General features: G+C 41.9%; 1 protein-coding gene across 4 annotated transcripts in view; it reads right to left on the bottom strand.

The window, feature by feature from the left end:
- The window catches only part of PHRF1 (PHD and ring finger domains 1), a 34644-nt gene that overhangs the window by 3938 nt on the left and 17130 nt on the right, over positions 1-13576 (bottom strand). For 2 of the 4 annotated variants that reach the window (XM_052810765.1, XM_052810767.1), the window contains 7 exons: positions 9429-9558; positions 8929-9068; positions 7906-8093; positions 6983-7102; positions 4804-4958; positions 1161-3953; positions 293-444 (listed from right to left, as the gene is read on the bottom strand). In XM_052810765.1, coding sequence (XP_052666725.1) covers positions 293-444; positions 1161-3953; positions 4804-4958; positions 6983-7102; positions 7906-8093; positions 8929-9068; positions 9429-9558 — 3678 coding nt within the window. Of the gene's footprint in view, positions 1-292; positions 445-1160; positions 3954-4803; positions 4959-6982; positions 7103-7905; positions 8094-8928; positions 9069-9428; positions 9559-9986; positions 10375-13576 lie in introns of those variants that run through there. The other 2 variants (XM_052810768.1, XM_052810766.1) reach the window with 2 other exon arrangements.

Genomic DNA, 13576 nt, shown 5'->3' with positions numbered 1-13576 from the left:
ACAATCAGGGAGAAGCTCACAACTTCTCAAACAGCACCATCTTTCTGCAGGTTACTACTGAAAACCGAAGCTTCATGTACAGAGCAGAATTAAAAGAAAATGTGCTGCTTCAACCGTAAGGACCACCTGGGAGATTAAATGATTAGAGGATTGCTGAGGTGTATGGGCTATATGAAATGTACCACACGCAGAGGAAGGCGAACTCTGCCATGAGAGGAGGGTGTTGCACAACGAGGGCACAGATGAGGTGGGATGCCTTCCATGACACTTGGGTGCCAGAATAGGAACCAACCTGAGAGGAATCTAGATCAGGAAACATAGGCTCAGGAATCATATAATTGGTTGGAGGAGGCTCATTTAACTGCACCTGATTTAACGTTTGATTCAAGTCCTCTGCTTTCCAGGCCCCTTCTTTTGCTCGCTGAAGTTTGTAAAATGGCACCCCTAGGTTCCCCAAGAGAAGGAAAAGAAAACATTTAAGACCAAAATAAACCTAATGGGTCAAAGACTCAAAGCCACTTATATTTAAAAAAATTAAAATAAAAAGGATCTTACAAAGCAGCTAGCTATAAAAGGATTTTGTTTAGCAGTCATCAACATTTTAAAGCTTCTGATAATACAGGACTTATCATCCCCTTGAGCAATTGCTTTTTACTGGGTTTCCATGAGAGTAACCAACGAGAACCACACAAGCAATTCTGTCAACACACATAGCACAGGGTCCCAAGCCAAACTGCTTCTAGCAGCTTTGGCTTAGCAGAGCTCACAGGAGCGAGCTATAGAGATTTGTCACGCTTCCCAGTTCCGAGAAATATTTATAAACTCTGAAGGCAAAACAACCATTCTAGTTAAATGCAGAAAGGGTGGAACACAGGCTGCCAGTTCAGAGATCGGGTTGCAATACGCACTTCATGGCTGAACAAGCTGCCGCTGGCTAGCTGAGCTGTGCTGACAGCATGTCCTCTCTGATTCATTAACACAACTCACCTCACGATTTCAACGAGTGCAAAATGCCAGTTCTCAGGATTGGAAACCACAGGATTACCCTAGCTCAGATGACAGAGGTGTTACACTAAAACCAGGTTTAGCCAGGCACTGAAACCCTAAGCCTTATACAGCCTGCTTCAACTGCTGTTTTGTCTTCCAAAAGAGAGACTTACTTGGAGCTTTTCCGGCAGACAATGTGCCGCTTTCTTCCTCTTGAAGATTCCAGGTAACTCTTTTCACTGGTGCTTTTGATTTCAACACAGGACCCTGAGGTATCACCTCCAGTTCAGGCTTACTGAAAGTACCAGTTTTCTCATTTGACACAAGGCACTCATCTTCAACTTCCTTCACGCAATCTGTTATTTTGCTTTTAGATGAGCTTTGAATTGGTGCAGCCTCAGCTGGAGCGTGCATGATCACTTCCTTCTTTGGGGCTGGTTCCATCAGAGATGGACATAATGCAGTATTTTCTATTTTAACTGTAATCTCAAGGTTTGTATTGCTACAGCTACCAAGCACTGCTGGATCACTGCTGCTCATTAATTCTGTTTCAGTGAAAGAATCCACATTGCCAATTGGAACACAAATGTTTGTGATCTCTGGCACAGGGAATGCAGTTTCCCTGGTCACTTCCTGACAGATGGGCTCTACCTTTATAGTTTCTTGGGCCTCTCTCAGTTGAACTGGGGTCTCAGCCTGTATTTCCTCAAGTTTGACATTTGGGTGGATGGTTATGGAAAGCTCTTCTAGTACTAGTTCCTCCTTTGGCTCTTGTTTGAAGGAATGGGGTTGCTCCAGACACCTGGACACATTTTCAGCTGGAGACTTTTGATCCTTTTCTGGTGGAGGAGGAAGCGAGGTCTCTCTTGATCTGTGCTTTCTTTCTTTGGAACGTGATCTCGATTGTGGTCTTTTTTCCTTTGATTTGCTGCTTTTGTGCTCTCGAGATCGAGATGCAGACCGAGACCGAGACCTCCACTTTCTCCTCTCCCGAGACCTGGATCTCGATCTCTTTCTGTCCCTTGACCTCAAGCTACTATCTTTATCATAACTCTCATAGCTTTTGTCTCTCCTGTGTTTCCGCCTTTTAGTCCTCTCAATGCTATTCGATCGGGAACGTTCCCTCCGTCTTGATCTTGATCGAGACCGTCTTTTCTTTTTCCTATTTTCATATAACTCAGAAGTACTTCCAGGACTACCTGAACGTGACCTAGATTTCCTTCTCTCCCTAGACCAAGAAGTTTTTGCCTTTTTATCCTTGGTTTTATCCTTCATTTTCTTTTTTTTAGATCGTTCGTGACTGCTAGAACGGTCAGTAGAAGACCTCCTGCTCTTGGGTTTCAATGTGTGTGTTTTGCTATGCTCTTCTCCACCTGACCAAGAGGTAGATCTGGAGCTTCGGTCCCTTGAGTGTGCTCTATCCCTAGACCCTGATCGGGATCTCTTATGCTCTTTGCCAAGTGCCTTTTTCCTTTTCATCTTCTTCTTGCTTCGGGAGCTGGAGTTGGAACAGGATCTGGAACGCGATCGCCTCTCTGTTTGTTCTACCTTTTGGACTTTCTGCTGCCTGTCATTCTTTGAGGGACTATCTGGATCTAGTTTCACATTACTATTGGGTCTAATAAATTCTTCAGCATTAAAGAACACGTTAGGGCCCTCTCTGTTTTCCTCCTTTAAACACTCTGCATTGGAAATTTGCTTAACAGCAGATGAAGTGCAAGGGCTGCTTAGAAAGTCTTCCTCATCCATATTGTCTTGTTCCTCTGTATCAGAGATCTGTTCTACAATTCTGCTTTCTACTGTTACGTCATCACGAGACTCTGTGTTACTAGATGGTACGTCAGAGTCAGCCCCAGATCCAAATATATTTTCTACCATGTAAGGGGTGAAACGACGGACAGTTTGAAATGTTTGAACTTTTGGATTTTCAATGGAAATAGTCCTGGTAATATTAGTTAGTGGGATCCCTGAGCCAAGCCTTTCAGGACTGCTACTTGTTGAACTTGAGTCCGATCCTGTTGGTTCAAAGGGATCATATATTTCACTTTTGACCTGCTTTTTCTTAACTGAGAAAAGAGATGAAGGACTCTCTTTCTGTTGTACTTTGTCGTCCACAGGGCGGAAGGTGTTACAAAATCCTGGATTAGACAGTCTGCTGGAATGCCCTGTGTTTCCAGGAATATTGATTTTAAAACTCTCAAAAGAGCTTGGGCCTTTGCTCCTCGAAGTGCCCAGCAGCGATGAACCGCTATACACACCTGTATTGGTAGAAAAAGACACCCCGCTTGTACATGTTTGTTGCTGAGATTCCTTGGCATTTGACTTCTGACTTTCCACCTTGCTACCCTTTCCCGGCTGATTAGTGCTCTCTTTGCCAGTCAGCTGGGTTATACAGGAGCTGGGAATGTCACAGCTTTGGCTTCCTGTGGGTTCGGGCTCCACCTGCTTGCTGCTGGTTTCCTTTTTAATCTTTGGTATCCTGGGAAGCTCAAAGATGTCAATTCTCTTGGGAGGTGGTTTTAATGGCTGCCTCACAGTTACAGCTTTTGAGCCAGAATTCAAGTTACAGCTCAGGGGCTTTGAAGATAAGTCAGTGGGTACAAAGTTTTTAGAGTTTCCATTAAATCTGCGCATTTCATCTAACTTGGAGCCATGCCTGCTCAGAGTACCTATATTCTGAGTCTGAACCGACCTGGGTGTCATTGAATATTCTGATTTTACAGTTGCCTTTTCTGATGTAGTCTGTGCAGGGTTTGCTGCAGGCTCAATCCTGCTCAGTGAGGGTGAAGGCGATGAAAACAAGCTTGAGGAGGAGGGTCTGGTGCAAGTACTCAGCCCTGAGGAAACTGAAGGTCCAGCAATGGAGCTGCTTGCTGTGGTCCCTGAGTGCACTGTACTCGGTTGGGTGTTATGTCCTGAACCATCATCCACTCTCGAGTCATTCGCTGATTTTCTATGAAGTGGAGCTATGGCATACAAGCAAACAATTAAGCTTTTCAGTATGTATCTGGACATTTTCCCCCAACATTAAAAGAAGTACTGAGATAATTATTTTAAGTTCCACTTTGGTTTGCAGACATAACACACAGTAATAAGGCAGTCCAATAGTTCTTTTGCTCAAGGTTCAATGACAGACAACTGCACCTTTGAGGTAAACACTAATGTTTAGGAAATAAATTATCCTGTTCTGTAGCTATCACCAGACTCATATTTATTATCCTGTAGTCACTGATTGATAAAAATTACTGTAACAGAGGATGTTATAGGTACTTATTTTAAGAATAAAGCTTTAAGATTAAATTTGAAGAGGTTCTTTCCAAATAATACCACGCCAAGGGAAGACAGAGCTGAAGATGCTTAGCATGTATTCTAGAGCTCTACTTTTGCAAAGAAACTTCTTGCCAAGACCCTCAACATTGCTCTTCAAACCAAAGTACAGTTCACAGGCATGGCAGCAATGCATGATAAATCCCAGAAGAACTGGGTATTAAGGCACCTCTGCTCTATCCAGTCCTCCATTTTTTGCAACAAAGCATGAAACTACAGCGCAGTATTTTTAAAGAAGAAAACTACCTATTAAAACCAAAGTCCTCCAGTAACATCTCAGCTCTGCAATTAAGAGAGAAGTAACACTATTTCAGAGCATACGTAAGAATCTTATTAGACGGATTACTGCTGGCAACTATTGAATCTGTCCTACATATTCAAATGTTCAATAAGAGTATCCCTATGCTTGAAACCATGCAGCCTGTAGGACCAGGGCAGATGTGGATGAAACAAAGAGGCTAACTGCACCGTGAAGTGCCAAACCCTTACCTGCCTTCTTCGCCGTCAGCGAACCATCTCTGTTGATGACCACATCCGAACTACTCATCATGAGAAAGCTCTGTCCAGACAGGATACTTCCCAACAGATCAGGCACAGGGGCAGCTTCTGCTTCTTGATCAGGACTCAAGGCAGGTACACTGCTTCTGCATGTTTCAGAGGGGTTATATTTCCTTTACTCTTACAGCACTTGTTCTATACACACACATTACATTAAAAAGAAACCAAAATCAAGGGCATAAACAGAGGTCAGCCAGGGAAGTCCACTTGTAGTTTTGGCTTCACTAGAGTCATTCAGCCCCCATCTCCCTCTGACAAACAGAAGGTGAAGCTTTTACTGACTTCCCACAGGAACATCACAGGATAGGGAAGCGTGTAATCATACCAGAAACCTTTGGTAAGCAAATGCTTTTAGTCTTATTTAAGAGTGGTGCTCACTGTGTTGTGTATCAAGATTAACTTTCCAGGGCATTTAAGATGCATTTTTGAAGCATAAACCATTGTTCAGCACTTCAGAGATATTTCCATTGCAGCTGCCTCTCTTCCCCCCACCAAATCATGATCACAAATGTATTCCTCAGGCCTACACTGCTATTTAAAAAAACTGATGCAGCTTGAACCAGTATTTAGCACCAGTCAGAATACACATAGGTGCCTACTGGTAGGGTAGCTAAGAGCACGGCATAGGAGGAATTACACTGAAAAACAGCAGCAATGCTCCCACACAGAGGACAACACAAACACTCCCCTTTATGCATTACTCAGTCTTACAAAAATGGTTTAATGGTTTGTGTTCTTGAAATATGGACTGAAAAAGTTTGAGTGTTCCTGGTGTTGGGGTGTGGCTTTTTTGTTTTTCTTTCTTTGCTTCTGTGTTGGTGGGATTTGGGTGTTTGTTTCTTTGGTTTTTTAAAAAAAAAAACAAAACCCACAAAAACCCCCAACTTCAAAAGGGACCAATAGACCCAGATCTTTGAGGGAGCTATATTTCATTTCTGTATAACAACAAAGCAAGCTTTCCAAACACAATGTACACCAAAAACCTGTAATAACATACAACAGAGACAAAATGAAAAGGCTAAAAGAATTGGCCACCCAGGCCAGACCAGGAAACTCACTATAGTCCAGGTAAATCAAGCCTTCAGAAAAGCTGAATTTCAGGTAAACAGTTCTACCTTCTAAACAATGTGCTACTCAAATAATTCGGAGGACATGGAAAACTTCCTGAAAGCCTTCCTTTGGGATTGAGATGGGAAAGGTAGAGAAATATTCCAAGTTATCATAGAAATATGCTATCTTAATTCTGAGAAACCAGCCTTTGCCGTGAGATGCGTTAGAGGACAGCCATGTAAACCTCTCACACCTTTACTCATTTAAGCTGAGCTCCCTCTATTTCTCCTAGTCTTCAGCTCCCTCAGCCTTGCAGTTTTCTGTAACTTGGTTGGTACCTGCATCAGTCATTTTCCCCATTCCTTTTCTTCTTGTCATGCTCCTGCTCCCTGTATCCAGCTCCTCTGCACTGCGTCCTACACCCCAGTCCTGAAAACCCACTGTGGCTGCCAGCAGCAGGCACCCAGCAACATTCCCTGGCCCTGGGAGGCACAGGAGCACACAATTTGCATGCACACAGACATCTGTCAGACAGCAAAGCAACTGTTAAATTGCAGGATCAAACAAACAGTTTTCTCTCAATTTTCTGAGCTCCAACAAATGGCAGAAGAATTGGGTGAGGTGGGTACATCCCTCACCTCCTCCTCTGGATGTGCAATTAGATTCCCCAGCCCTCTCAAATAAGCAAGCATTTTTTTAAAGGTTAATGAGACTCGGAGTTAAAACTTACTAATGGGGTTACTAAACAATCCCAAAACAGAAAGCAAGAAGAGCTACATTTGGGTGGAAATACCAATCTGAAATTTCAATGCAATAGTTAGAGCTATTATGAAGGAATAAGTGTGTGCCCTTCAACATAATAAAAAGAATTCTTGCATAAAATGCTGTGGTTATTTATCTACACATGTGCAGGCGCACGCGCACGCACACACACACTCTTTCAGAATACATGGGGTAAGAAAAGAGTTAAACCAGGATGATCACCCAGTTTGCTCTTTTGTTAAGGTCATTAGAAAATTAAGAAAAATTAAACAAAATAAATAGCTTGATGGATTTTTACCTGGGAAGTCCCACAGAAACAGGTCTAGCTACAGGACGGTGAGACCTCAGTGCTGACTGGGAGAGAACTCTCCTTTTGGCACTCACTGGTGAATCTGGATTTGCTGGAACCTCTTCATTACTGTGGGTAGAACACACACAAGAATCCTGAAATTATCTGAATGTTTATGTCAAATAGGTGAAGTAGGTAATACTACGAGGACAGGTATGGTTAGAGAGCATCGTTTGTTTTATTATGATACACTAAAAAAAGATTTGTGCAATATACTTATTTTCTGTGGCCACATAAATAGAACAGTGTAATTCAGCTAGCAGAAATGAAAATGTAGATTTTTATTTTTAAAGTATTAAATGAGTAATTTCCTTTTATGAAAGGATCAAAAAGACTTAAGTGGAAAATTAAATTTCACCAACAATAATTTCAGATGCCTCCTCCCCAAAATCCAAAGCTTAAAGAGTGACACAAACTATGGCACAGTAAGATTCCTCCTGAATTTGAAGTGTCTGGAAAAGTGAAGATTGGAAAAGGAGAAACATGGAAGATTCCACAGGTCCATTTAATTACATGTGAAGTCACTGTTTATTGCATACCAAATATGCTAGCTATCTTCACTTAAAATAAATAGAAAATGACTGATTAGGATCCAGCTCCTTCAGATTCTAGCCTTTGAATAACCCCATAGATCTTAAAGGTTTTCATGAGGCTTATTATTTCAGCAAACCTCTTTAAAGAAGGCTGATTCTTTAAGAGCTCAGCAACTTGGCCAAGAAGGAAAGAAAGAACAGGCCAATGTGTTATTATGAACTGTGTCCCCAAAGCTGTCTTCAGACACAAGATCTACACTCTGCAAAAAGTAGCATGTACAAACAACCTGACGCATGTGAAATTATCGTGTCCCTGATAATAATCCAGAGATATCTTACCTTTCATAAGGATCCAACTCATATGGATCTCCAAACACAGACAGAGAAGCTGCACCGATATCTGCTCTCATCAGACCAAGTGAGGGCTCCATTGGTTTGTACATGGAAGGAAGCAAGGCTCCACGCAGAGGTTTACTAAGACCAAGAGTTCTTGCAATACGGGAGCGAGTAGTAGCCTCATTTTTCACCTGCACAGATAAAGAGATTGGGTTATTTCTATATTAGGGTAGGCACGTAGCCTGGGTTTAAAGCCCTGAATTCTTCACTTAAGTACAGTCATCGGGTTACTACTGTTGGTAGCAAAAGAGGTGTGCATTTATTCTCTACATTTGTTTTAAAGCATTTATTAAAAACTTCTAACTATGGCCTATATGTCACTTCATAAAGAGACTGCACATATCAGATTTAAGTGACTTGATAAGTTAAGTTTCTAAAAATCTTTAATAATGTCATTCAAAATTTTCAATTCCATAATAAAGGCTGGAGGGACAGTTCTGGCTGTAGGATGTAAACTCTAGTTAAGGTAGCTGAGGACCAAAGTCAAGCTGGTACAAAGTATTCAGTATAGTTCACGTGAGAACACTATCCACAACTGAAAGGGATTTTCAGAGCCCTTATGGCTGATTAACTGGGTTTGCAACAACACGGACACAAACATCCATAGCCTATTAAAAAGAATAGGTGGTGGCAATTTTAACTGAACTTGCATCAGTACCAATTAAACACTACAGCTGAATGGCAAGGCATAACACAAAGCCTGCAGGACACGCTTTACAGTGTGATCCCTGCAGTTCAGGTAACAGGATTTGTCAACAAATCCAGCAGGCCTGCCTGGAAGTTGCAATTCGTTTCCATATACAGCATCTTTCTGGAGTACACTGGACACATCCTGTGCATACCCCCACCAGAAAAAAAGTTATCTGCTATCATTATAAGACAGTGTCTTTTTCCATTGAATCCCATGTTATAGTGCTTTTACAGATGGCTGAAAAATGGCAGATACTGACACTAGCAGAAACTCACATGTGATCTTACTCTCATCTTTTTCCCCCTTCTCTTCTTTATCAGATGCTTGCGTCTCTTCAGCTGTGTCCCTGAACTCTTCTTCCCAGCAGAAGATTTTGTCTGAGTTCTTTTTTTGCCTCCTACTTTCTTTCTCCTACCTGATGGAACAAAAGACAACCAAGTATCTGGCTAAGTGCTGGCACTGCATTTTACCCTGTACTCCCCTTTTCATTCCCCCATGGCACACAAAGGCAGTTCAGAGACCTACAGTGTGCTGCAACAGTATAAACCAGCAGAGCAGAAAAAGTAAAATCATTCAGATTTATTTAAAAGCAACCTTCAAGACACTTCTGGGCAGAGGCGGTACGGGGAAAGAAGAAAACACGTGGTATACTTCTGTAGCTGCACAGGTGTGGCAGCATACAGCTGATCTGGAGTACTGTGTATGATTCAGGCTTATCTTCCCAAAGCTTTTATTCTTGCAGATGAGAACCACAGGAGGTGTCTGATGCCCTTACCTGTTTTTCTTTTTTGCCTAGTAGGAGCCCGCGGTGTAAGAGGACGCTGGTAGATGGCTGTGTTTAGGCCTGCTACAACTGCCTCAATTGTTTCATCCAGAAGAGAGGACATGAGGTAACTTGGCACGTGCTGTGTGGGGGATTAAAAGTTACATGATACAGGTATCTAAAGGTCAGCAACAAGTTAGTTATAAAAGCATTTGATGAAAAATGGATTTGAGATTCGTATGAGAAGCTGCCAGATTCATATGACCAAGCTGCCAGTTAAGCAATTATGTGACCTTTCTCACCTATTGACTGTCATATTAAGGAGAACATGACCTTGCTCTTCAGCGTTGCTCAGTATTACAAGTCATGGCTCGCCTAACTGACTCTTTAAATTAGAACAATCCCAGAGACTGACATTTCCTCAATGAAAAAGTTCACTTAAGAACTTTCCCAAATCCACCTAACTGACCTCTGGCTCATCATGCAGCAAAGTGCAATGAGCAAAGACTGAAAAGCCAACGCAGTAGAGATCCCTTGTCTTAAACTCCTCATTCTTTAGGTCAGCTTTACCTAATACTGTGAAACATGTCCAGAGGCAGCATTTCAAACACACACCTCAGGGAATTCACTGAAATGGCAGGTGAGTCCCCCTCCAGAGCATCACTTCATTGTGATAAGCAGGGGCTGCTCCTACAAGGTTGTCGCGGTTAAACCCCAGCCAGCAGCTAAGCACCACGCAGCTGCTCGCTCACACACCACCTCCCCAATGGGATGGGGGAGAGAATCAGAGAAAAAAAAAACTCGCGGGTTGAGATAAGAACACTCTAATAGAACAGAAAGGAAGAAACTAATAATGATAATAATAAAAGGATGGGAATATACAAGTGATGCACAATGCAACTGCTCACCACCCACCAACCGATGCCCAGTTACTTCCCAAGCAGCGATCCCTCCCAGCCCCACTCCCCCCAGTTTATCTACTGGGCATGACGTCACATGGTATGGAACACCCCTTTGGTCAGTTTGGGTCAGCTGCCCTGGCTGTGTCCCCTCCCAACTCCTTGTGCCCCTCCAGCCTTCTTGCTGGCTGGGCATGAGAAGCTGAAAAGTCCTTGACTTAGTCTAAACATTACTTGGCAACAACTGAAAACATCAGTGTGTTACCAATGTTATTCTGGTACTGAATCCAAAACATAACACTGTACCAGCTGCTAGAAAGACAATTAACTCTATCCCAGCTGAAACCAGGATAAAAGGTTCAAATTCCTCTTCCTCTCTATACTCAAGGGTCAACCACATTTAAACAAACACATTTGAAGTGTATGGATTCTGAACCACCAGCTTCAGAATGTGAACTCAAAGCCTCCTTGCTGGGCAAACACAGCACAGGTTTGTTCCTTCCTTCAGTTGGAAAGACGGTTAAGAGCAGATTTCTCTCAACAGGTATGTTAAGTTGGCCATGTCCACACCAACCATATTCCTAAAATGCCAGAGTCATAGAATGCTGTGGGTTGGAAGGGACCTTTAAAGACCCCTGCCACAGGCAGGGACATTGTCCCTACTCCCTCTCCTTTCTTCAGGCAACTACAATGCATCAAGATTAGATAAAGTTTCATATGAGCAGATGGAAAGATGCTTCTGATGCTTCAGATTATTCACTGTGCTTACTTTCTACCAGAGCATATGCATTGGATCCTTGTTCATTTACAAAGTGTATATGTGGCACAAACACTAGAGAAGAATGGCTTTAGAGTATCTTGCAGTGGCAAAGAAGCTTCAAACTGCAAAATGTTTGAAAACAGAATATACCAACAGAAATATACGCTTCAATTCATCTTACTATGGAAGTAATTTCACCAGGCTTCTCTGTTAGTGTCACTAATGCAGGCTCCAAACTATTTTGCTGAGCTATTTTTATTAGAACACCATTGTTTTAAGTATCATGGGTGCCAGTAACTACTACATAAGATTCTCTAACTTGGAGAACAGGATGGAGTAAGGAGAGCTCTGAACATTAGCCTAAACATATTTATTTTTCTAGAAGGACCTAAAATAGTGCATCTAGTTAACCACCACTAGTTTAGGCACCTACAGAACAACAGATGAATTACAAAACAAACTGCCTCCCCAAATACTAAAGCTTTCCAAAGATCTGAAATCAGCATCTCTCTGTGCTTTGAGGACAACACCTTACACACTCCTTAACCAGTGGAATTAAGTTTCAGTCAACTCAAGGTACAAGCTAGAATAAGATGCACTTTTATTCAGAGACAAAGGGTCTAAGTAATAGCGCCTTTCTAGGTATAGTTTGTAATAATCTCTGCATATTGAGAAGTGGAGCTAGGAATGGTTTCTTGAATGGGAAGTAGTGGGCTCCCAGGCTTACGCTACTATGCAATGGTAAAGTCCCCAGGCACCACCTCTCATCTGCAGGAGACAGCTACACACTATTTCTAGAACAACAGGTAGGTAAAGAAAGAAACTAGCAGTTACCTTGCACAGCCTTTCACCTCAAACAACACTCCTCTACGGGTTTTTTTTTTTTCAACAAATAGCCCTGACAACTCAGATGTAATTGCTTAACAACAATGTTAACAACATTAATAACAATCAAATCATTCATCAAGTTTTTCTATTTTATTAACTCTTCTGAAGTTGAAATTAAAAGGCCTGGGTTTGGAGACAGGGAGGTTGGCAACCAAATAAGATGACCTCCACCATGGAGGACATAATGAATTTAAGGACTGCTAAAGCACTCTAGGAAGTCCTTACATCAAGGGGAAAAAAACATGACAAGAACTTAACGCAAGCTAGATCTTAATTCATGGCACCTGTTTCAAACTGTACTTACTGCTGTAATTCAGATCATTTGCGATTTGTTACAAATTTCTCTCCTCCCACTGATTTTGATGAGAAATTTAACAGGTAAACTCTGGGGAGCTAATTAACAATAGACTGTTCTTCCCAACCAGAAGGTAGGTAAGATAATGGAAAACCTCCACTTTTCCCCCCAGATTTTGGCATTTTGTTTTGCTTCCCTTAAGCCTGTCTTTATTTACCTTTATTTCTTCTGCCTGAAGTTACAGACTATAGAAGTGTAGCTCATGAAGTGAGGCACTTCACAATCTCAAGCGCATTCCCTTTTTCTTTCTCACCTGACCTTTACAACTGGATTACAAGGCAAAGCTTAATCTGTCAGACCTTCCATCTCCAACTCAGTCTTTTTCAGTCTGCGCTTCACACTCCAAGAAGAGCCTTTATAGCAGACCCAACCTGAAATACACAGCCAACTGACCAACTTGAAGAAATACTTAGTTTTATCCACTCTTCCCTTCTCCCTCATTTTCCTACCTTTGGAAAAAAACTGACTTAATACAATCAAAACGGCATGTTATTGTCAAATGAAACCAAGTTTATTTTCATGGAATCACTGAGTAATTCAGGTTGGACAGGATCTTGGGGTGTCCCTCAGAAGGGTCTGACATTTCTGTTCACTGGTCAACATTGAATTCAAACCAGGTTGGTTAAGCCTTTCTTCAGGCAGGTGCTGAAAGCCACCAAAGATAAAGAGTTCAAAAACTGTCCAAGCAACCTATTCCCACGGTTGACCATCCCCAAGGGAAAAACAATTTTATGTCAAGCCAGATCTTCCTCTTCCTTTCAAAAGTTGTAGAATTTCACACGTTTCTACCAAATCCAACAGCAGCATTAATGAAGAACCAACTAACATATCACTAGTCCCATGGAGGTTATTTACAGGTTCTGCTTACACACTAAGTCACTATATGCTCCTGTGCAATTTAAGGCTTTTTATATTTATGTAGCTGACAGGTAGAGTGCTTTGGCTAAAGCCAGAGGGCAGAGCAGGCAGGAGATCCCCAAGTTTGAAAGTTCTCAGTTTGCAGCATACTAATTGTCACCTAAAAGATCGTAATTATCCCAGCAAACAGAAACATCCAGAACCATCTCAGCTGCAGTCATCTTCAGTAAACAGTTCAATGAGTAAAGGATTTGACGGATTTCGGGTATTTGGGATACTTTCTTGCATAGAATCTCTGGTACCTGTTAATGTAGTTGAACTCACACTGCCACGTCATTAAGGACACTAGCATCTGGTTTTTTTCTTTTCAATAAGAGGCTGATTTTCAGAAACATAGAAA

This window comes from Harpia harpyja, chromosome 16, assembly GCF_026419915.1.
Source record: "Harpia harpyja isolate bHarHar1 chromosome 16, bHarHar1 primary haplotype, whole genome shotgun sequence".
Lineage (NCBI taxonomy): Eukaryota > Metazoa > Chordata > Aves > Accipitriformes > Accipitridae > Harpia > Harpia harpyja.
Note: the sequence above shows the minus strand (reverse complement) of the source record. Positions and strands in the feature narration are given on the sequence as shown.